Below are 21,775 nucleotides of genomic sequence, written 5' to 3'. Positions count from 1 at the left end.
GATAATAGAAAAGAAAACAAAAAATTACAAATTATCCCCCATAAATATATTTCATCACAGTTAATATTTTAGTGTATAGTCTTTCAGGCTTTTTCTGTGTGTATATGCAAGGAAATTTATATACTTACATATATTTTAAAGCATACTTTAAAAACAGTCGACTGTTTTTCAACTTAATAATATACCATGGACATTTTTCCTTAAAGGTCAAAAAAAAAAAAAAACACCTATACCTACAGCATTTTCACTATAGCAGTGGAGCTTTCCATTTATAAATGTCCAAAATTGATATACCCACCACTGTTGTCAGACATTTAGACACATGCTTTTTGTAAACAAAGCATCTTTTCACGTTTCCCATGCTTTTTAAAATATGTACACACACACAAAGATGCATATACATCTTTGCACAATTGTCTGCTTATTTTGCTAGGAAAAATTCCTAGCAGTGGGATTGCTGGATTAAAGAATATGTATTATTAACTTTTGTCACATTTTTGCCAAAATGCCCTCCAAAATGTTTGCACAGATGCACATTCGCTCTTAGACAGCGCCTCACTCACTGGCTCTCTCTCTTAGGGAAAATCACTTCTGCTCTATGGCTCAGCCTCTTCCCCTCTGAAATGGGTGTGGAAACACAACAAATCCCTGTGCATTTACAAAGTGCACACTCACTGCTAGTCTGTGTCCTAGACACCTTCTATAGATTATGTGGGTCCTTTAAATTTCAGGAAAACTGAAAGGAAGGTTCTAGTATCCCTCTTTTGCTCTTATTTTTTCCATTTCTGAGGCTCAGAGAGGTGGAGTAACTTGCCGGCGAGTAACTCAGCTAAGGCTGAGCTGGGTTCTGCCTGCCTGTGGAGTGAGGTGGGGTGGGGGTGCTCTTGCCCCCCCAGGCAAGCTGGGTCCTTCTGCTCAGTGGGTACATCCGTGTTCCAGCCTCATGCACCCTGCGAAGGAAGCCATCGCCGTTTCTCAGCTGAGAGGGACTGTCCAGCGGAGCTCATCTCAGTGTGGCAATAACAGGGAGGGATTTTCCAGAAGGTCTAGGGGAATTTCCTTTGAGAAGAAACTGTCTTTTCACTTATGTTTTGGAACTGAGGAAGCACACTTTTAGCGTCAGCACCGTCTCCCACACTGAAAGCACAGACCTAAACAGATTCCCCCACCCCCACTGCCTTTCTCAATCTGTGGCCATCTCTCCGGAGCTCCTGGGGGAAAACCCTGCCATCTCCCTTCTCCAGACTCTAACCAACTTCTGTGATTCTTTTGACTGTAGAATTCCAGCCCTCTGGGGTCTAAGAATGAACTAACCCTGATCCACTCCATATACTCCCTTCGAAGGCCTATTTATTTGGAAGTGGCTGAGCCATCTGAAGTATGGCTTCCAGGGGCTGCAAGGAGGCCTCAGACCGCTCCGGCTCAGACAGGCCACTTCTGCAGGCCGCCAGCTCCCCCAAACTCCGTGTGTGTGGCAGGAACCAGTGGGTACATCCCAGGGAGGATATAACCTTTCCAGTCCCTCTCTTTTCCCCAATGGAAGAGAATGTACCTGTCGTTTTAACAGCTTGATGCAAAATACATAAACAGGGTGGGAGAAGGAGCTGGATGGCTTTCAGTAAATAATGGTACAGTGACCAGCAATTTGAGAGAGCTGGAAGGGAAGAAATTTTCCACTTCAGCAGTTGTGACAGGGTGTTCCCCAGGAGCCCAGATAAAGACCACAGACTTGGGACAGTGAGGCTTGCCAGACTACACGCTGAAGCTGAAGGTGTGCATCTGTACAGATAAGATGGCACAGTACCTGTGCAGTCCTGTGAACTTAGCCAAGGATGTCTTTGAGGTGCCTCCCCCTACCTGGGCCAGTTTGATTCTGTTTGAAATGAGCTCCAGTCTTCAGGGTAAGGAAGGCAGCCTGCTCAGCCTCTTGCTGAGACTAATAGTTATGTGTTCAGAGAAGCTGGGTCCCCTGGGATTCACCCCCTCCTTTTGGAGAAAGGTTTTTATTGCCTTATCTAATACGGTGCTGATTCCTTTTAAAAACGTGGTGTTGACCAGATAGACACTGCTGATGTGAACTTCTCAGAGTCATCTCAGGGAGGGAGATGGCCCACGATTGGGGAGACTTTATTACTGACAGTTAAAGAAAAGAAGGGTTGACCCCTTCAGTTCAGGAGAGAACTGAAACTTGGGAAAGAGGCAAAAAAAAAAAAATAATAAATCTCTCTGAAACAACCCCCGTGTGCCTGACTTGGTGCCCAGCACCTTCCTTGAATTTTTTTCATTCTGTCTCTGTCCCAGCCCCCTGAAGTGAATATCTTTATCTTCATCTTACAGATGAAGTAACTGATGCTCACAGGGGTTAAGTAACATGCAGAGACACAGAGCCAAGAAGAAAAGACTAAGATTCAGATAGATCACGATGGAAATAAAAATGGTGCTACCGAACGAAGAAAAAAAACTGTTTGAGACCTTTGATAGTATGATGCTACTGCTCTTATGTGAGCAAGAGATAAGGCCTTAAAGTCTAGCCATGCACAGAGGTGCTCATTCTCTGTGGCTTTAGTAAAGCCACTTCCTATATCTGTGTTTGCCAGTTTCTACAAGTAAACCTAAGTGCCCTTTTTTATCCATCCAGAACACCTGAATGTCTAGAAGTGGATGAAGAGCCCTGAGCTGGAGGGACACATTTGTCCATTTCACCCCCTAGCAGTGATCTTTTCTCATATGTGCCCCTTTATGCTGTCTGCACCCAGGTATGACTTCATTGAGATTCGAGATGGAGACAGCGAATCCGCAGATCTCCTGGGGAAGCACTGTGGAAACATCGCCCCACCCACCATCATCTCCTCCGGCTCCGTCCTCTACATCAAGTTCACCTCTGACTACGCCCGGCAGGGGGCAGGCTTCTCCCTGCGCTATGAGATCTTCAAGACAGGTCAGCGTGGTCGTGGGTGGGGAGAAGCAGGGACTCCGCCATCGCCACCTGTGTCTGGCCACGGGGCGCTGTGTATCGGGTCTGCCTGGTAGTTATGTGTTCATAGACGAAGCCCAGTGGGTTGCCCTACGTGGTCAGGGTTCCAGTTTTATCCAGCCTGAGAGAGTTGATGGAGAGAAGAGTGCTCAAGGTGAGCCTGGAGACTGTCTGAGTTGAAAAGCCCATTTAAGTTTCCTTCCAATTTAAGAGGGCGAACTGCAGGGTTACTGTTTGGGTGTTTGTGACAACAAAAGAGTAGGGGCATCTATTATATAGAAAAACACATTTGGAAAAAATCTGATTTGTGTGTGTGTGTGTGTGTGTGTGTGTGTTTAATCACAGTAATCTTCGTGGTGAAAGCAAAACTTGGTTGAACTTCCTCCAAATTACTTAATAACTTAAATAGCCTTTCTTTAGAACCACATGGGGAAGAAGGACATAATCTTTTCAGTGTTTGGAGTCTCTAAAAATCTTACTGTGACCCCACCACCAATGGGATCATGCAGTCATTTTAGATCCAAATATGACTCCTAGAAATTCCCCCTGCTGATCCACTGTATCACGTCTATCCATTGAATACCCCCTTCCTAAGTGCTGAAGAAGCTGACTCCCTGAAAAAAGATAGCAGAAGAAGAAGCAGAGAACTTTTAAGTTGACTTTTTGCTTTCCATTAGGTCCCCCTTAGATTACTTTGAGACCATAAGAATATGGGCTAATGCTTACTCTCCCTATCTGGGTAGAGACAACTTTGATTCACAAGACGCTGGTTCAGCATCTCCACGGAAGCGCTCAGAGCAGCGTATCCTTCCCTCCGATGTGTGAGCTCATTGACTGGAGGCTAAGTGAAGCCTGTCCTCCCATCCTCCCCTCAGCCCTGCCCATCCCCCTCCTCGGGGGCTCCTGCCCCATCTAGGACTGTGTTTCCCTCTCCAGCAGCCCACGTTTTACAACTCGTGGGCAGTGTCTGCTGAAAGGGGAAGCTGTCAGCCTTGTCATCAAGGAGCCCAAAGCCCGGCGCCTGTTGAGTTCAGTGTGAGGGGAACTATTCATATATATTTTCTTTTTCGCCAAACAATTCTTGAAAGGAAGTGGTAGCTGCTGAAAGCGCTTTTTATATCCACTCTGTCTAAATATTTGCCCGATTTGTCTGCCTGAGAACAAGATCGTAGGATCCAGCAAAGGGGTGGGGCCGAAGGAACTGTATGGAGCCGGAGTGGGAGCTGGGACTGTCCCAGGGCACGAATCCTGAGAAGGTCCGTCTGCCATGGGTGGTCATGCTCCCGGGTACTTGAGGTCATGGGGACTGACGATCTGAGTGTCGGGTGGCTCGGAACTGGCGTGAGACTTGCAGATAGCCTTATCCACATTCCGTTGGATCCTGTGCGAGATTCAGATTAGTTAGTGCCCCCAGCAAGGATGGACCGCTCATTATACCATCATCTGCTGGGGAGCAGTGGGGAGAGGGAAGAGAGAAAGGAAGTTTCTAAATGGGTGTTGGTGCTGTTCTGGTCGGGGAGACAGCACGTAACAGGTGCGTAGTTGACGTTATTGAATGAATATGTGTAAATAGATACGTAACTTGAAAGGTATAAACTATAATATGAGACAGAGTGAGTAAGTATCAAGGTATGATTAACATGCTATGGGCGCTTCCTAGGTGGTACTAGTGGCCAAGAACCCGCCTGCCAATGCAGGAGACACGGGTTCAGTCCTTGGTGGGAAAGATCCCCTGGAGGAGGGCATGGCAACCCACTCCAGTATTCTTGCCTGGAGAATCCCATGGACAGAGGAGCCCGGCAGGCTACAGTCCGTGGGGTCATACAGAGTCGCACACGACTGAAGCGACTTAGCATGCGTGTATAACATGCTATGGGTTTGTACTTAATGCATTGTGGTGTCCTGGATGGGATGGCAGTCCAAAACGGAGGGGATGTATGTGTATGTATGGCTGATTCATTTTTCTGTACAATAGAAACTAACACACATTATAAAGCAACTAGGCTCCAATAAAAATGAATTTCAAAAAAGAACATACTCTGGATATGAAAATGAGGAAGCCATCGAGTGGCTTGGCCAGCGGGGGATCTGGGAATTCCTTTAGATAGCCAGGTCCCCAGTGCTAAAGCTGCCACTCAGCCCTACTGGGTTGACCATGAAAATGGCTCCAAGCAAAGGCTTCCAGAGAGCTGGCCCCCAGCAGCCAGAGCTAGAATGGGGAGGACCATGACAGCTCAAATCTGTTTCATACTTCCCAGCTTTGTATTTCACAAAGGACGGTACCACATCCTCCAGAAATCAACATAAAAACATGAATGTTAGCTCTGTGCCTGCCTGCCTGCCTGCTAAGTTATTCAGCTGGGTCCAATTCTTTGTGACCTTATGGACTATAGTCCTCCAGGCTCCTCTGTCCATGGGGATTCTCCAGGCAAGGATACTGGAGTGGGTTGCCATGCCCTCCTCCAGGAGATCTTCCTGATCCAGGGATCAAACCCGTTTTCTGTGTAACAGGCAGATTCTTTACCACAGAGCCACCAGGGAAGCCCCCGTTAGCTCTATACATCATGCAAATTTGAAGGGTCCGTATTAAGAGACAAAACACACAGATATCATCATAACTCAGCGTTGCTGTTTTGAGGGTAGGCTGGTGTAGGATTTTGAATGAGGTAGCAAGTCTGTGGATTACCTAGAAACAAAAGAGGCAGCCAAGAAGGTGACTTGGGCATGGGGAATTGGGACAGTCTACTTTAAGGATGGGGATTGCCTAGGAAGGAAGAAAGAGATTACTGCAACAACAGGAGATAACAGCCCTGCCAACAGCAATCGTTCTTCTGGGGATTGTAAGAAAGAAGGTGGGAGCCCAGTGGCCCCGGAGCCATTCACATGCGCCATCATGCCCGTTGGAAAGAGCAACTTATCCTCAATAAGGCACACACAGGTGCAGGGATGGGGGCGGCTGTGCCAAATTCAAAACTGAGGAGTTTAGGAAGATGAGCGTTCTTCCAGGTCCCTCACCCAGATCTCCACTGTTGGAGCCCTGAGAGAAAATACACAAAGTTACGTCATCCACAGAACATGAAAGAAACGCAGAACATGCTGAAGAAATCCAAACAAACACAGTTGTGTTTGCTAGTCAGATTCATAAAGAGAGAGAAGGGGGAAGTGTAAACACATACACCACTGTGCCGAGGACTCAGGAAGCCTTCGACCGCACATCACCCAGGCAGGCCTCTGCTCAGAGTTATTATACCGACAGAAATAAACCCGCGGTTCGGTACAGATGGGACCAAGAGGCTGGAGGGGGCGGTTCACGTCTGCCCTGAATGAAGTGGTTTAGGAAAGAGTCTACGTATGTCCACGTACAAAAGGGTTAAGTAAACAACTTGCTGACTTAAGTGATCCCAAATCACCAAATCACGAGCATAGCAGAGAAAGGAATTTTAAAATAATTTAAAAAGTAACATCGGAAACGGAATCACTGGAAAACGTGGGGTTTTTGTCTCTTTGTTTCCTGATTGTCTTCTGACCAAAGTGCAAGATCAAGTTTTCTTTCCTGGGGCCCAGTGAAATTTTAGAAACTGAAATCTCGCGTTATCCACAAACAGAGAAAACCTGGGGTGCCCCCTACTCCCACTTTTTCAATTGAAGATCTGGATTTACCTTTTGTGGTCAGACCCAGCTCAATTTTGGATAAATGCACCATGTTTTCAACAGCCTTGTGCTTGCAGATTCTTCTTCCGCTTGCAGAGTTATTGTACAATTTACAGTGAAAAACCACAGCATGGGCATTTTTCATACCAGAGTCCTTTGGTATGAAATCATTCACTGAAGCAAAACCCCCTAACTTCTATGGACAATCTTACCATTGCATGAACTTGAGTATCTGTTGAGTGAGCTATTTTCTTAATTTTTAATTCATTTAGCACATTGCAGAAAAGCATCTTGGTTTAGGTGGGTATCTGCAAGACTCAACTCTTGCCCCAGGGATAGTCACCTTTGCTGAGATCTCTTCTCCACTTTCGCTATTCGGCTGCCTACTTTCTGACAATGACCACAGTCCAAATAGCAAGATGGCGCCGTTGTAAATGGATGAACGATTGTAATGGACAGGCTTGATTTTTCTGCATAAAGAGGATAAAACTGTTTTTCTCCTTCATTCAAAATAAGCCGCAGGATTTGTTGATGTTGTTCAGTCGCTAAGTCATGTCCAACTATTTGCAACCCCATGGACTGCAGCACACCACGCTTCCCTGTCCTTCACAGTCTCCCGAGGTTTGCTCAGATTCATGTCTGTTGAGTCAGTGATGCTATCTAACCATCTCATCCTCTGCCTCTCCCTTCTCCTTTTGCCTTCAATCTTTTCCAGCTTCAGGGTCTTTTCTAATGAAATGGCTCTTCGCATCAGGTAGTCAAAGTATTGGAGCTTCAGCCATAGAATACACCCATGCTTTACAAGTGGGTCAGTGGTAAAGAATCTGCCTGCCAATGCAGGAGACATAAGAGACACGGGTTCAGCCCCTAAGATCCCCAAGAGTAGAAAATGGCAACCCACTCTAGTATTCTTGTCTAGAAAATTCCATGGACAGAGGAGCCTGATGGACTAGTCCATGGGGTCGCAGAGTCGGACATGACTCAGAACACACACACACACACACACACACACAGCCATATGTCAGAAATACACACGTTTTTTTTCTTTTTGCTTAAGGACATCAGATTGAAAAATTCTCTCCAGTCCGTTACAGGACCACAGAACCTTGGAAACTGTGGGTACTTTAGGATCCTACGTTCTCCAGGCCTCCTGGGGCTTTCTAAGTGTCTTTTGTGTCCCCTATGGATGACAGGGACCAAAGAGAGATCCCACTCTAAATTCCCACACCCAGGGGGTGGGGATTCCCCCTGCCTTGGAGAGGCATGACAATAGGGCAAACTCTAGGAGGGAATGTCAGGAGGCCTTTCTTAGTTCTAGAAGCAACTTGTGAATAGAGTTAATTTCCTCTGGCTAAGTGGCCCAGCAGCCATAAACTCTAACCTTTTGAAAATTCCTCTCGGCCCCCTGAAGGCCTGCCAGCTGGCTTGGCTTTGCTAAACTGCCTCATCCTGAACCACTGAGGAGGCCCTCAGAAGCTGGGGTCCTGATGGTAAACAAAGCTGGGAATACCGTGGTAAACAAACTGGGGGAGAGGTCATCTCAGCTGCTGCCTCCTGGCCTTGCTGCCCCCTGGACCAGCTTGCCTCTGAATGATGGAGTGCAGAGCTTCTGGGGTGCCGCATGAGAGAGACTCAGAAAAATCCTGAAAAGATTAACTCTCACCCCAGGTGTCCCGGGTTCCCACCCTGCCAAGGCACAGTGCTGGCTGGAAGGGCAGAGGTGATGGACAGGTGGGTAGGGATGTCAGAATTTCCTGTCTGATGCTAAAGAAAGTTCCCCTCCCCCCTCCCCTAATTATTTGCATGGCACCTTTTCCAAGTCAGACGTTTGCCGCTTTCCAGAAAGCCGTCGTCAATAAAAAGACTCACAGAGGGGCTGCAGCAGGAGCCACGGATAAAGACATCGCTGCGGGCTAGGATCAGCGTATTGACATCACACAGTTATATTTCAGTGGGATCCCCAGAGGACACTTCCTGCCAGTAAACACCTGGTTTATCTAGTATTTCTCTGTTTTTTTTCCTTCATGCTTAGAGTGCCTGTTATTCTCCTCATAAATCCTGCTCCCTTTTTAAATTTTAAAATCAGAACATAGTGAAATCAATTCTAATTGTGCAGCATTTACATTCATCACATTAACGTGCAAAACTTCTGGCTCCGAGCAGCTCCCTGGGGCCTGCTCCTGTCCTGGGACCGTCCCAGGCCCGCCCTGGCAAATGGTGGCTGGTTTACTGCACATGAGGGCCCTTTTAATATGACCCCACCTAGAGGCGTTAGGGGAGAGGGTAGCTGTAATCCTTTTACGAGCTCCCACTGCGGCACCAGGAGGCGAATGTGTGTGGCATTTAATAAGGCGCCCTCCATCAGTCCTGAGAAAGCAGACAGAAGAGCCTAGGGGAGAAATAAGGCCATCCCCGCCACAAAAGAGCCAGAAGCCGTCCAAATGCCAATGCACTGCCACATTTTTTCCAAACTTTCTGCTGGAGCGGCCTTTAACATCCCCAAACCCTGCTGTGATCCACCGGCTGCAACCCTCAATTGTTCATTGTGTGGCCACTACAGAGCGGCTCGTTTTAACACAGTCATGACATGAATGAGACCCGAGCTCCCCTTTGCCCCTCCCCTGAGGCACCTTGGCTCTTGGAGGGAGACAGGGGTACCAAGTTGGCTCTGGTACAATAGGGGCTAGTGTTGAGGTCAGCAGCAAATAAGGGGTCACATTGTTTCCCCTGCTGGCAATCAGCAAGCCTTCCTTAAGGATTGAAATAACTTACATTTCTGGAGCAAGCAGCTGAGTAACTGAGAAAGAAGACTCTGTTCCTCTTTTCAAGGGAATCCATCTTTCTCTCTCCCTCTCTCTCTGTCTCTCACACATCCTTCTTTCTACACCACCCCTCCTCCCAAATCCTCAATTGCTGCTCTTACTCTAATTTATAGAGCAAGCCTGCTCGCCTCCCTAATTTCTCCCCTAAAGATGGTCTGGCTTAAGGGCTTGAAATGTGGATGTGAAAAGTATGTTGCTTCAAGGGCCACTCCAGTGGAAACAAAAACTTCACCAGTAAGGAAATTTGGGCCCAAACATTTAAATAACCCGTGTGACAGACAACAACAGAAAAAGGCATCCTCTCCCACTCTCTTAAGGCTCTGCTTCTCTTTCACCTACAGGCTCCGAAGATTGTTCAAAGAACTTCACGAGCCCCAACGGGACCATCGAGTCCCCCGGGTTCCCCGACAAGTACCCGCACAACTTGGACTGCACTTTCACCATCCTGGCCAAACCCAAGATGGAGATCATCCTGCAGTTCTTGACCTTTGACCTGGAGCATGACCCTTTGCAGGTGGGAGAGGGAGACTGCAAATACGATTGGCTGGACATCTGGGATGGCATCCCCCATGGTGAGTGATGGCACCTCACCAGGCCTTTTTCAGTAGCTTCATTGCCTGTTAATTGCTTTAGTGGCAATAAAAAACAGAGAACAAAGACGTTAAAGCTCCTCAGAGTTTATCTGTGACCCATGATGACTTTCTCTTATCCTTCACCAAGGATGACTTCAGAAAAACTGTGGAAAGGCAGTTTTCTCACTTGGGGATACTTCTTTGCACAAGGATAGGAGGAGACTGGAGGAGGGCGTGGCAACCCACTCCAGTATTCTTGCCTAGAGAATCCCCATGGACAGAGGAGCCTGGCGGGCTAGAGTCCATGGGGTCACAAAGAGTCAGACGGAACTGAGTGACTAAGCATAGGAGGAGACTGAGTAGATACTTGGATGAGGATGAGAAAACCTATATGTCATGTTTTCTTCTCTCCATAGAAAGTGACTCAGTGACCACTCTCTATGTCCAAATAGCACTCTAGAGCCAGACTAAACTGTGGCTCTGATCTTAGCAGCTCTGCAACCTTGGGCAGGTTACTTAACCTTTCTGTGTCTTATTAATATCTGCATAAACAAGCTGCTATCATCATCATTATAATTACTATAATTTTATTATCATTTATACAGTCACAGGCTTCCCTGGGGGCTCAGATGGTAAAGAATCTGCCTGCAATGTGGGAGCCCCAGGTTTGATCCCTGGGTCAGGAAGATCCCCTGGAGAAGGGAATGGCAACCCACTCCAGTATTCTTGCCTGGAGAATTCGATGGACAGAGAAGCCTGGCAGGCTACAGTCCATGAGATCGCAAAGAGTCGGACCCAACTGAGCAACTAACACTAACCAACTAACTCTAGTCATAGATGTTAAAAAAAAGTTCATCCCCCAAGGCCAAGAGGCACCTGTGCTTCTCATGTAGAGACCAGCATGAGTCTTAGGTATATAGTATTGGCGAGGAAAGTCATCTTTCACTTCTATCATCATTCTAAGTATTTTGCACTGTAACGGAGACTTGATGTCTAAGCAATTTCATTTCCTCAGACAAGCATGAGATTTAGTCAGGAAATGTGTTGGAGTTCCCACTCTGCTATTTCCTGGCTATATGCACAATGAGCAGTCATGTACCCTCTCCAAACCTCAATTTCTTCTTCTGTGGAACAAGCATTATAATGATACCTTTCCAGCCCATCTCGCAGGGCTGTGAAAACAGAATGAAGCCAGGTCAGTGAAAATACTTTTTAATGTGCAGGAAAAAAATATTAGGCATTGTTCTGAAACTGTATCTCTGGTGATTTTGTGCCAAGGCATTCGGAGTGATGCTCGGTTGAATGACTTGGAATTATGGGAAGGGAGAATGTATGGAGATTGGGGTCTGGCATGTCCATGTCTGTGACCTCTCTTTGTCCTCCCTGTCCAGTTGGACCCCTGATTGGCAAGTACTGTGGGACCAAAACACCTTCTGAACTCCGTTCGGCCACGGGGATCCTCTCTCTGACCTTTCACACGGACATGGCGGTAGCCAAGGACGGCTTCTCTGCGCGTTACTACCTGGTCCATCAAGAACCACTGGAGAGTGAGTTGGCTGGCTGGGAAACTCTGACCTGTCGTCCCATGGGGACTGTGAGGGTGATCTCTGCAAAAGAAGGAGGGGGAAAGTTGGACCTCAAGGGAAGGGAGCTATAGCCTCTTGCTGGGCAGAGATGAATGAAAATAGAATAAATGTCAGTCTGGGTGCTCATTTCTTTAAAGAAAAAGTATGTATACCAAGAATGAGTTATTCCCAGGGGAAGTCACAGGACCATCTCAAGTCTCAGAATGAAAGGGAGAGTACTTAAGATATCTATATTGAGTCCCCCAAGTGCTATTTTTGGGGGTTTCCCAGGTGGTGCTCGTGGTAAAGAATCAACCTGCAGGAGATGCAAGAGATGTGCATTTGATCCCTGGATCAGGACGATCCCCTGGAGAAGGGACTAGCAACCCACTCCAGTATTCTTGCCTGGAGAGTCCCGTGGACAGAGGAGCCTGGTGGGCTACAGTCCATGAGGTCGCAAAGAGTCGGACACGACTGAGGCAACTTAACACACGTGTGTGCTTATCTTTCAGTCTGGGGTCATTTTCCTCACTTTCCAACTCTCAGTGACCATTGTCAGAAAAATAGAACAATTTTTTTTTTTTTTTGGTTGCACCGTGCATGTGGGATCCTAGTTCCCCAGCCAAGGATTGAACACATGCCCCCTGCATTGGAAGCTCAGAGCCCTAACCACTGGACAGCCAGGGAAGTCTCAGAAATGGAGAAATTTTAAACCTCTCTCTATATACATATGTTTTGACATGAAATCTCTCTGGGCCTGGCTGGAGTTTCTCTCACTAGGCTGGTACACTGCTGGACTTTCACTTTGTTCTGCCAATAAACACAGTTTTTTGAGCCTCTACTATGTAATGGGCACTGTGAAAAACATAGAAAATCTAATCCAGCCCCGAGCAGTCATGGACCTTGCCATCCAGACCATCAGTCTCTTGCCCTGAGCTGTATCTTTAAATCAGTGCCTCGTGGATGCGGACTTCAGGTGTGCTGTCATTTTCACTGAGAAACCTAAACGATCACTTGGATGACCAGAGGCACACTTTCAGGATGATTGGAGCTGGGTGAATCCTGCCATGGCCGTTGACAGTTTACCACACGGCAGCCTGGCCAAGGGACAGGTTTCATTCTGGGTTTTGTTTTTTCTTCAAAGAGCTCATGAAGGTTGAGAGGCAAGAAAACAGTATTGTGAGTTAACCGAGTTCTGCAGGGGGTCAGTGTGGTCGCCGAGCGACAGAGAAGGTTTGATGCCTGAGAGAGATTGCTGGTCCTTATCTGACACATGCACACACACATATTGACCAGCGTCTGTGGGATCATGGGAAGGACAGCAATTAAACTGACAGCGCAAGGCCAGAGGAAGTGACTTCTGAGCCCAGCTGTCCAGACAGGTGGTGCAGGCTAATATAGAGTGACAGGCGTGTACTCACAGAGAGGACTCCCAAAGACAGGTATTTATTGCTTTGCAATGTCTGTCTTCGGTGCCAGAACTCATGAGACAGTTGAGTGAAAGAAAGAAAGAAGCAAAAGTGCCTCCTGGGTGTTTATTAATAAAGCAGGCTTCCCACGATGTATCAGCCCACCCAAGTCTATCACACGTTTACCTGTTCTTTCAATACTGGTGCATCTGGAGCTTGTGAGCATCTGTAGCCTGCAGCACTAACAGTTCTTGTGCTTTAGATTGTATTTTTAATTTCTATGATGATTCTTATTTATCCACAGCCCGATTTCTTTTAGGTCAAATTTAGTTCCTTTCAGACCAAGAGGGGCTGTCAAGCTCTGTGACTTGGCATAGTTGTTTGTAAAATGTGAGTGTAGAATTAGGTCTTTAAGATGAAGGAATGCCTGAAAGGACTCATCCCTTGAAGGGAGCAGCGTTTTGGAGGTCTCGGGGGTTTAAGGCTGAGAGACCTAACTTTTGCCCTTGACCATCTCTACCCACCAGACTTTCAGTGCAATGTCCCTCTGGGAATGGAGTCTGGCCGGATTGCTAATGAACAGATCAGTGCCTCATCTACGTACTCTGATGGGAGGTGGACACCTCAGCAAAGCCGGCTCCATGGTGACGACAATGGCTGGACCCCCAACTTGGACTCCAGCAAGGAGTATCTCCAGGTACTGACTCAGAGGCTGTGCAGAGTGTGTGCGCTTCGGTGGGTGAGGTGACTGGCTGCTTCACTAGAGTCGACAAAGGACACGAAGAAAATAAGTATAACAACTGAGAACTCCTCTCATCCATCCATCCTAAGAAATCCATATTCTAGGCGCAAACAGACAGTGCCAGGCGCTGTGCTAAGCTCCAGGATAAAATGGACACTGCCCTGCCCTTGTGAAGGTTACCAGGCCCTGGTGAACTTGCTGGGCTGGGAGGGTGTTTGCCCTTTCACTGTAGATATCCAAGCAACTTCTATAAACAGCTCCAGAACATCCTCATTCTTGGCAGAGGGAGGCATCAGGACGTAGGGGGCATTTTTCTTAAGGGCAGGCTGGCTGAGAAGCACGGCAACCTTTTGTGACCTCTGCTGTTTGGAGGGAGCCCTGCCAGGAAGGTTTTGCCGATAGCCATCAGGAGACCACGTGGGAAATTATCACTACCAGGAATGAAATTCCAATCGCATGGATGCCCTGCAGCATTTTTTCAGACTGTTGCTTGCTTTCCTTCTGAATAAGACTTGCAGCTTTTGTGGAGTAATCCTCCCTTGCTCTCCACACTGGTCCAGCACTGGTCCCCGGGGGAGGCAAGCCGCTAGTTCCATGCTAGAGCAAGGACTGCTTTCATGACACATGGCAGGCAGCCTTGTGACCTGCTGACAAGCCTGTCTTAGCTCTGATGCGACACAGCAGCCTCTGCTCTGAGAAGGACGTTACTGAGCAGACAGGACGTTACTTAGGACAGAAAAGGGAGAAAGACCCCTTAGAAACTTCCAGAGCATTCCACAGAATGAGCTCTAACAGCCCAACCCTAAGGCCATCTGTCGCTCTCTTCTCTTCCTCTCCAATAATCCTTCTCATCTAGCAAAGCTTCCAGAAAGTTCTTACAGCCAGCATTCCGTTGACTGTAGTCCTCGTTTTGAGTCCTAATCGTATGCTCTCTCCTATTGCTCTCCACTTGTTTATCATACACATATACAGCACTATGTACTTCTTTAGAATGCTTAATCATGCTGAGCACATATTAAGTAGCTAATAAATGCTTACTGAATCAAATTTTACCAGGGCGAACTGGCTCAATTTTGATCACAGGGAGATTGCTGTTAAGAAACACAGTGGCCTGCAAAACAATGACACCTTGCAATTTCCAGATGGGTTTGGTGTTGTGGAAGCGAAGGTGGCTCAAAATGTTGGCCATCCTCCTTGTCAGACGAAAGGTCAGGACTTGGTCCATAAGCCTAATTGCTTGGGCAGACTCCACATGCCCTCTGACCCCTTGGTGACCCAAGGACTAAATACACAATGGAGTGAGGGACTGAGGGGAGGAGAAAGAGCTCTGAGCTGAGACTTTGGCAACTAGGGCCTCGTAAGCGAATTGGATTGAACTGGGCTGGATCAGAGTGGAGTGGATTGGATTTAGCCATTGTTCCTGTAAAACAGCATCCACTTTCACTATCCAAGGCAGGTCGTGGTTAAGTAAAAAGGGGTCATAGTTCTAGATGTTCAATGATTCCTTTAAGATAAACAGTCATCCTGTCTGTTCAGATTTGCAAAAAAAAAAAAGAAAGAAAAAAAAAGGAAATAAAACTCAAGCTACAATTTCAGAGGTGTCCATTGCAGTTCGAATATGTCGTGTTTAACTGTCTAGTGGATGCAGACAGATACTGACCACCAATACCTGTGAGTGAATCACAGACGCGGGTTGGGAGTCAAGGACTGCAGTGGTGTCCTGTGAAGGAAAGCCCAGATGCTACCTTGCGTGAGGAGTCAAGACACCCATCCTTCTTCGCCTTTCCTCTCCAGGTGGACCTACGCTTTCTAACTGTGCTCACAGCCATTGCAACACAGGGAGCAATTTCCAGGGAAACTCAGAATGGCTATTATGTCAAATCCTACAAGCTGGAAGTGAGCACCAATGGTGAGGACTGGATGGTGTACCGGCACGGCAAGAATCACAAGGTAAGCCCGTGGCCCCACCACAGGGGCACGCAGGGCCGGAGCAGGAGAGGTGGGTCAAGGGTGGGTACCCCACACGGACAAGGCGGCCTTGCTCCCCAAGGCTCCAGTAACTGATGGAGGCCCCGGAGACACTGACCCTGAAAATACTCTTTCTTATGCTAAAGTGATTGGAAGACACCGTTTTCTCCGACAGCCTGGCTGCTGTCGCATCTTACAGCAGAGAGAGAGCGAGCTCGCTCTCCGACTACAAATGAAGGAGAGAATGTGTTCCTGGCCCGTGTCTCCCTGCGCAGGATTCATTGAGCGTTGATGGCCTGAGTCCCTTCCACATGCTGCGTTAACAGTCACAAAACCCCATGAAACTGCAGTTCGGGGGAGTTACCGAGGTCTGGAAATAAAAGGGCACAGACCCTAAGAGGGAATCACAATGTCCCGAAGGAAAAAGAGGACAATAAATAATGAGGAGAAATTTGGTTTGTCGGGGATGAGATCTGAACTGGCAGTCATGCTTGGCAGTAAGGCGTTGAATCTGCAAGGCTGGTGCCTTCAGCATCCCGGGCTCCCACAGGCGTGTCCTCGTGGGTGATGTGAGGCTTTTGTTGCATATATGGATGAATGTCTGGTCTCAGCTTTCTTACAACACGTGGCATTCTGGCAGTGAACAGGTCTGTAGCTGGCGCTGGCGATGTGCATACTGGTTATAAGGTAGACTCAGTGCGTGCTTACTGGAAATGGCCAGTGGTCTCACCTGGGCAGGGAGGGAGCACTGTTGCTTGTGGGCTGACTCTTGGGTCTCAAAGGGGAACGCTCATCCTTCTCTGAATGGAACTGGGGAGTGAGGGAGAGTGTCTCTCTCTGTGTCAGATTGTGAGTTATCAAAAGGGTACACAGGTGGCCAAACCTTGAGAGGCCGAAGGTCTTTTCCGAACAAGGTGCTCTCAGCCTGTGTCACTGCCCCAAGGCAGCTTGCTCTTGCTGTTGAAACAGGAAACCTTGGGCCCAGAAAATCCCAAACTATAATGTTGGCACTGCTTCACTCGGGAAATGTGAGTTTTTAAAGGAGTGGATTTTTAAAAATTAAGATCGCCATAGTAACATGGCACCATTCATCTGAAATCATGGCTTCTAGATATTATCAGGTCTCTCTCTCTCTCTGTCTCGCTCTCTCTCTCTCTCTCACACACACACACACACACACACACACACTCCCCATTTCACAGATAAAGAAAGTGAGAGACTTAGCAATTGAAAGACTTCCGCATTTTGATGTGTTGAGCAGGTCTGGCTTCTCATTGCCTGCTTTTGTTTCAGGGAGAGTTACTAAATGTGACTTGGACACAGCAAGCCAGAGTCAGCATGGGGTGCTGGGAGCTCTGTGGACAAAGTCCTCATCCCAGCCTGTTCCTTCTCATGCCCTCTCTCTCCACCCTCCCTTTTCCATAAGAAACTGCTAGAACCCAGAAATTCAGCCAGGCAGGCAAGGCCCAGCAGCTGGCTTGGGGTGGGTACTGGGGAGGAGGAAGAGGTTCCCCTAACCACCTCCCTGTCCAGGCTCAATGACTAAGCAGCACTGGCCAGAGGGATACTGTAGCATAAGCCGATTTTAAAAGCACGCAGATGGACTGGGATGCTATTTAAAACACCATTTGTAGGAAATCTGCTTTTGGAAATACCTTAGCACTGCACATTTTGATAGAATGCTGTCCTCCCCGGCTTTATCCCTGGTATTGGTTCTGCAAGGAAGATATTCCTGAGAATTAAATGTAGCTTTCTGGACTCCTTTAGAACCATTCTTCTCCACTTTTTCATACCAGATACATTCTCATCTCTTTTTTTTTCTCTCTCTCTCTTCTCTTTGCCTCCTCTTCTCACCCATGACTAAATTTCTTTCCCTAGAAACCACGGGGTAATTTCCTTCTTGGTACCTAGAAGGGGCAGAAGAATGGAAAGGCTGCCAGTCAAGCACTGCCCCCTCGCTGTGCGCCCTTGTCCCCCCTCGGGTGTGGCGGGCCAGGGAGGAGACCGCCGGGTCCTCAAGTCCATGGCTGATCTCCGCGGCTCCTTCATTATCGGATCTGCTCCCAGACGTCTGTATTTAATGTGCAGATTCCGCACCGTTCATGGTGTGTCAGCACAGCTCTCTGGCTGTTCGGGTTGAAATAGTTGAGTGAACCGTGCCAAATAGATTTGTCAAGTCTGCTGCAGTTTGATTTGATGCCATGAAGGGGAGGTGGGGTGAGGAGGGGACCGGGGGGCAGTGTGGGGAGAGGTTTCGTCAACCCAGGACACTACCAGTTTCCCTTTGTAGCCGCTGGAGGGTGGGCACCGTGCCAGGCACGCTGGTGCTAAGTGGACTCAGAAGCAGAATTGAGCCAGCAGGACCTGTGAGCAAAGCGCATCAGAGGTGGAGGCGGCAGCGGGCTCTGCTGTGTGGGGCAGTGGGGAGGGGCTGCGGATGGGACCCAGTGCACGGGGTGTGCAAGGAGGGGAAGGGGATGTTTGGGGCAGAAATGTGGGGACTTGATTTCAATTCCCTGGTCTCTGTCAACACCAGTGCTGTATACCAAAGGCCAGGGAATTGGGGGAGTTGGAGGAAAACAAGATTAATGAGCACTCAGGGTGGTGGCATGGCTGGGCTAGTCCCTTGCGAAACACTGTCTACAGTTTGAACCCAGACTGGGCTGAGGCAAGGGCCTGCGCCTAGCGGGGGAAGACTTCCTTGAGGCTAGGAAGTGAGGGGGGACTGACTGAAGAGCTCTTTTCCAACCTCCCACGGCCTGGAAGCAGGCTCTTCTTAGGCCCTTTCCATTCAACAGGTAACAGTGAGGCTGCGGATGAGAAAGGCATTACCCTGTCGCTGGGGATATTGCAAGGATCCTCCAGGCAAAATGCAGCCCGGTTACACAGGCTACGTGTACAGCACATCCCCAAATCCTTATCCAACTCCACATGCCATAAAAAATGGAACCTATGATTTTCCTACAGGGGAAACCTTCTTATGCATATTTACTGTGTAACCACAAAGCAGAGAGCTCTTCCACCTGTTAGAGCCCACAGCCAGCCCATGTGCTCCCTCAGATTATACAAATTGCTTCACATATATTTCTTCAGAAACCACAAGCATAAAACTACTGCCTTTGGTTTCACCAGCTGTATTAATAACACCCCAAACACAGACATAGCATTGTAAGTACAATAGCGGAAAGTTGGTATGTATGTCTATAATTATAGGCACAATTATGTACACAGACCAAGGGAGGGGCGTGGAGAAAGATGGAAGGAGCTGGAAGGCACGAGGCCTTGGCTGGGATCCTGCTCACCTCTGAGATGCTGGTTCTGCGAGTCTGCACTGGAGGCAGTGAGACAGAGGCTGCTGTCCGGCCAGGAGGACGTAGGCCATGCCCTTACAGGTCTAAGCAAAAGCCTTCAATTCCAATTGTCCCTTACTGGGTACATGTGAGCATCTTTCTTGCTGATGTCACTCTGGTTACCTTGTTCTTAGTCACAGTGTTGCTGGGCTGTTCTGATGTGTTTGGAAGAAGTTTGGACTGAAAGAAAAAGTCTGTGGGGTGCTACCTGTATCCTGAAGGCCAGATTGAGGATGGAAGGGTGAGGACAGGGATTGGGTAAGGCTTGGGTCCAAGAGTTTTCAAAATTACCCGTAATGAGTGGCAGAAATGCACTAAGCTCAATCTTATTAATGTAATGATGACTTCCAAGGGGCTCAGAGAACCCTCAGGCACCGGCTTATTTGCTTCAGAATTTAACAGTGTTTCAGACTGTGGAACTGACGCTCTCGGGCAAAGTAATTTGTTCCAGGGACTTGGGGAACTGTGGAGTCCCTGTGGAAGGCACCAGTCACCACGCTTTGAGTTCAGACCAGTCATCTCATAATCTGATGGCTCACCATCTTGCATTCAGAGGGAAATTGGCTTCCTCAATGTTCCATCCAGGGTTCAAGAGAGGCCCACATTCATGGAGCTATGAAGACAAGTTGCGCTTTGAGGGCACTGGGCTCATCATTTTGGATTTTGGGCCCCATCATAGAATCCTGAGCTGTACGTTGAATGAAGTCACTTTGGCCACATCCCTTCAGAACAAATAACCACTCCTCCATCACTTCAAAAATCCTCAGTTCTATATTTATTTTCCAAATTAAGACAAATCATTGTGAGAGCCATCTGAGAAATTTAAAACCCTTTCAGAAACTTAAGAGGAAAGACAAACCCCCCAAATTAATTGGCTAAAAGTTAGAATCATGTGGTGTCTCTCTTCAGACCTTCTCAGATGATGCACTACGTGACCTCGGAGATTTCTCTTTGCAGCTCCGTGCCTCAGTATTTCTGCTGGCCCAAATGGAACGGTGCCTTTTTTGCTGAAGGCAGAGCACCTTGGGATCCATAGATGGAAGGCTCTCTGCAGATATAATTAATGTATTAGACCCACAGAGCTCTTCTTGAGCAGAGGCAAGTTATCAATTTAAAAAGTAACAAGGCCCCATGGGATATTTATCTGCCTCTCTTAAAACCATAGGTCTGGAAGGGACCTGATAAGTCATCCAGACCTCCCCGTGCATCTGATGGGGCCTGTACGTGAGCTGCCGCAGATAAACCGTACCCCTCAGGCTTCAGTTAGGAATGCAATTCTTCCTTCTATGAAAATTTGGGTTTTTTAAAAAATATATGTATACCTTTTATTGAAGCCTCCTGGCAGATGACTGGCTTTCCCTTTCATTGTAGTAATTTTACTTATTGTGTATAATATTAAGACAAGGACTCAAACCATCAGCTAGTAATGGACATCAAACTTTAGAAGTCATGGATATGATTGTATTGTCCAGGGTCACGTATGTTCAGAAGAGGGCTGATGTCCTCTCCAAATTCAAGTCCCCCAGTGTATCTGGCCCCCTCAATTATAACCAAGAAGAATCGAGGGCCCTTGGTAATTAAGTTTGTCCCTTTATCCATTTGCCATGGGATGAGCTCAGACCTTTAGCCTCTCCGCTTAGGAAGCTCCAGGGAAAATTTCATTATACATAAGCTTGGAACCTTTTCTCCATCAAGCCCCCATGGCTGGCTTCTCCCAACCCCCATGGGTGCTGACTTGTCTCCGGGACTGGAGGCCAGCCTCCCTGGCACTTACAGCCTTGATGCTAAATTCTTCATGCTTTCCAGACCCACGGCCAGTGGGATGGAGCAGACAGCAGGAAATGTAAAATGGTGCCGTGATTTTGCTTGGGCGAAAGCCCAAGCGTCCCCAGATGAGCAGTGGGGTGAACTCTTCGCCGGGTAGATTGTCGGGTTCTTTGCCATCACCGGTTCCCTACTCTGTGGTTTCCTGAGATTTCTTCTAGAAAAGGAGTGCAGTTGTCAGGTATATTTAGCAACCTCAGTCCCTGTACCCTTTTTGCTCTCTTTTCCCCACCTGGAGATGAAAAGGTGCCTCCTTAAATAATGTGGCAGTGTCCTTTCAGGAGGCATTCCGTTGGAGGCCCTTCCCACCCAGGTAGAATGTCTGTTTCTGCCCCACCTTCATGGGAGTACCCCCTCATGGCTCTGATAGTCCACTCTCCTGCCTCCCATCTCGCCTCCAGCCCCCGATCCCTGAGCTGTCCCCTGCGCCTCTCCTCCTTCATGCTCTCCTGTCTCAAATCCTGAAACCCTAATCCTGTTAGTGTGCTGTGTTCCAGGGCTCGGCATCTTGATGGGGGTAACATGATCCAGCAGTAAATCTAATGGGCCCCCCAAGGCACACACAGATGGGGATGTGCACATACTACCCACCTCCACCCCTCACCCCCAGAAAAAAAATTGGCTTTCCTTGCCCTACACCCCACAACAAGCTCCTGCCCTTCTGTCTCCTCCTTCACCTCAGCAACACTGCCTGATGATAAAAACAGCCCTAAAGTAAAGAGGAGGAGATAGGAGGGCATCGTGGTGGTAAATGAGCATTTGGTGGTTGGGGAATTTCTTTGCCCTACCCCCATCCCTTCCCACCCTTAAATTCTCTTTCTCGGTGTCTCTCATAGATATATATTTATACAGGAGAGAGACATCCCTTCTGATTCTGTATCTGGCTAAGTTCCCACAT

General features: G+C 47.9%; 1 protein-coding gene across 4 annotated transcripts in view; it reads left to right on the top strand.

Annotated features, from left to right (window-relative positions):
• NRP2 (neuropilin 2) overlaps positions 1-21,775 on the top strand; it is a 120,050-nt gene that overhangs the window by 32,503 nt on the left and 65,772 nt on the right. For all 4 annotated transcript variants that reach the window (XM_043910296.1, XM_043910297.1, XM_043910298.1 and 1 more), the window contains exons 3-7: positions 2,757-2,938; positions 9,789-10,019; positions 11,411-11,566; positions 13,521-13,690; positions 15,530-15,685. In XM_043910296.1, the coding sequence (XP_043766231.1) occupies positions 2,757-2,938; positions 9,789-10,019; positions 11,411-11,566; positions 13,521-13,690; positions 15,530-15,685 (895 nt within the window). The remainder of the gene's footprint in view (positions 1-2,756; positions 2,939-9,788; positions 10,020-11,410; positions 11,567-13,520; positions 13,691-15,529; positions 15,686-21,775) is intronic.

This window comes from Cervus elaphus, chromosome 8 (genome assembly GCF_910594005.1).
Source record: "Cervus elaphus chromosome 8, mCerEla1.1, whole genome shotgun sequence".
Lineage (NCBI taxonomy): Eukaryota > Metazoa > Chordata > Mammalia > Artiodactyla > Cervidae > Cervus > Cervus elaphus.
The sequence above is the reverse complement of the archived record's forward strand: the minus strand, read 5'-3'. Positions and strand labels throughout refer to the sequence as shown.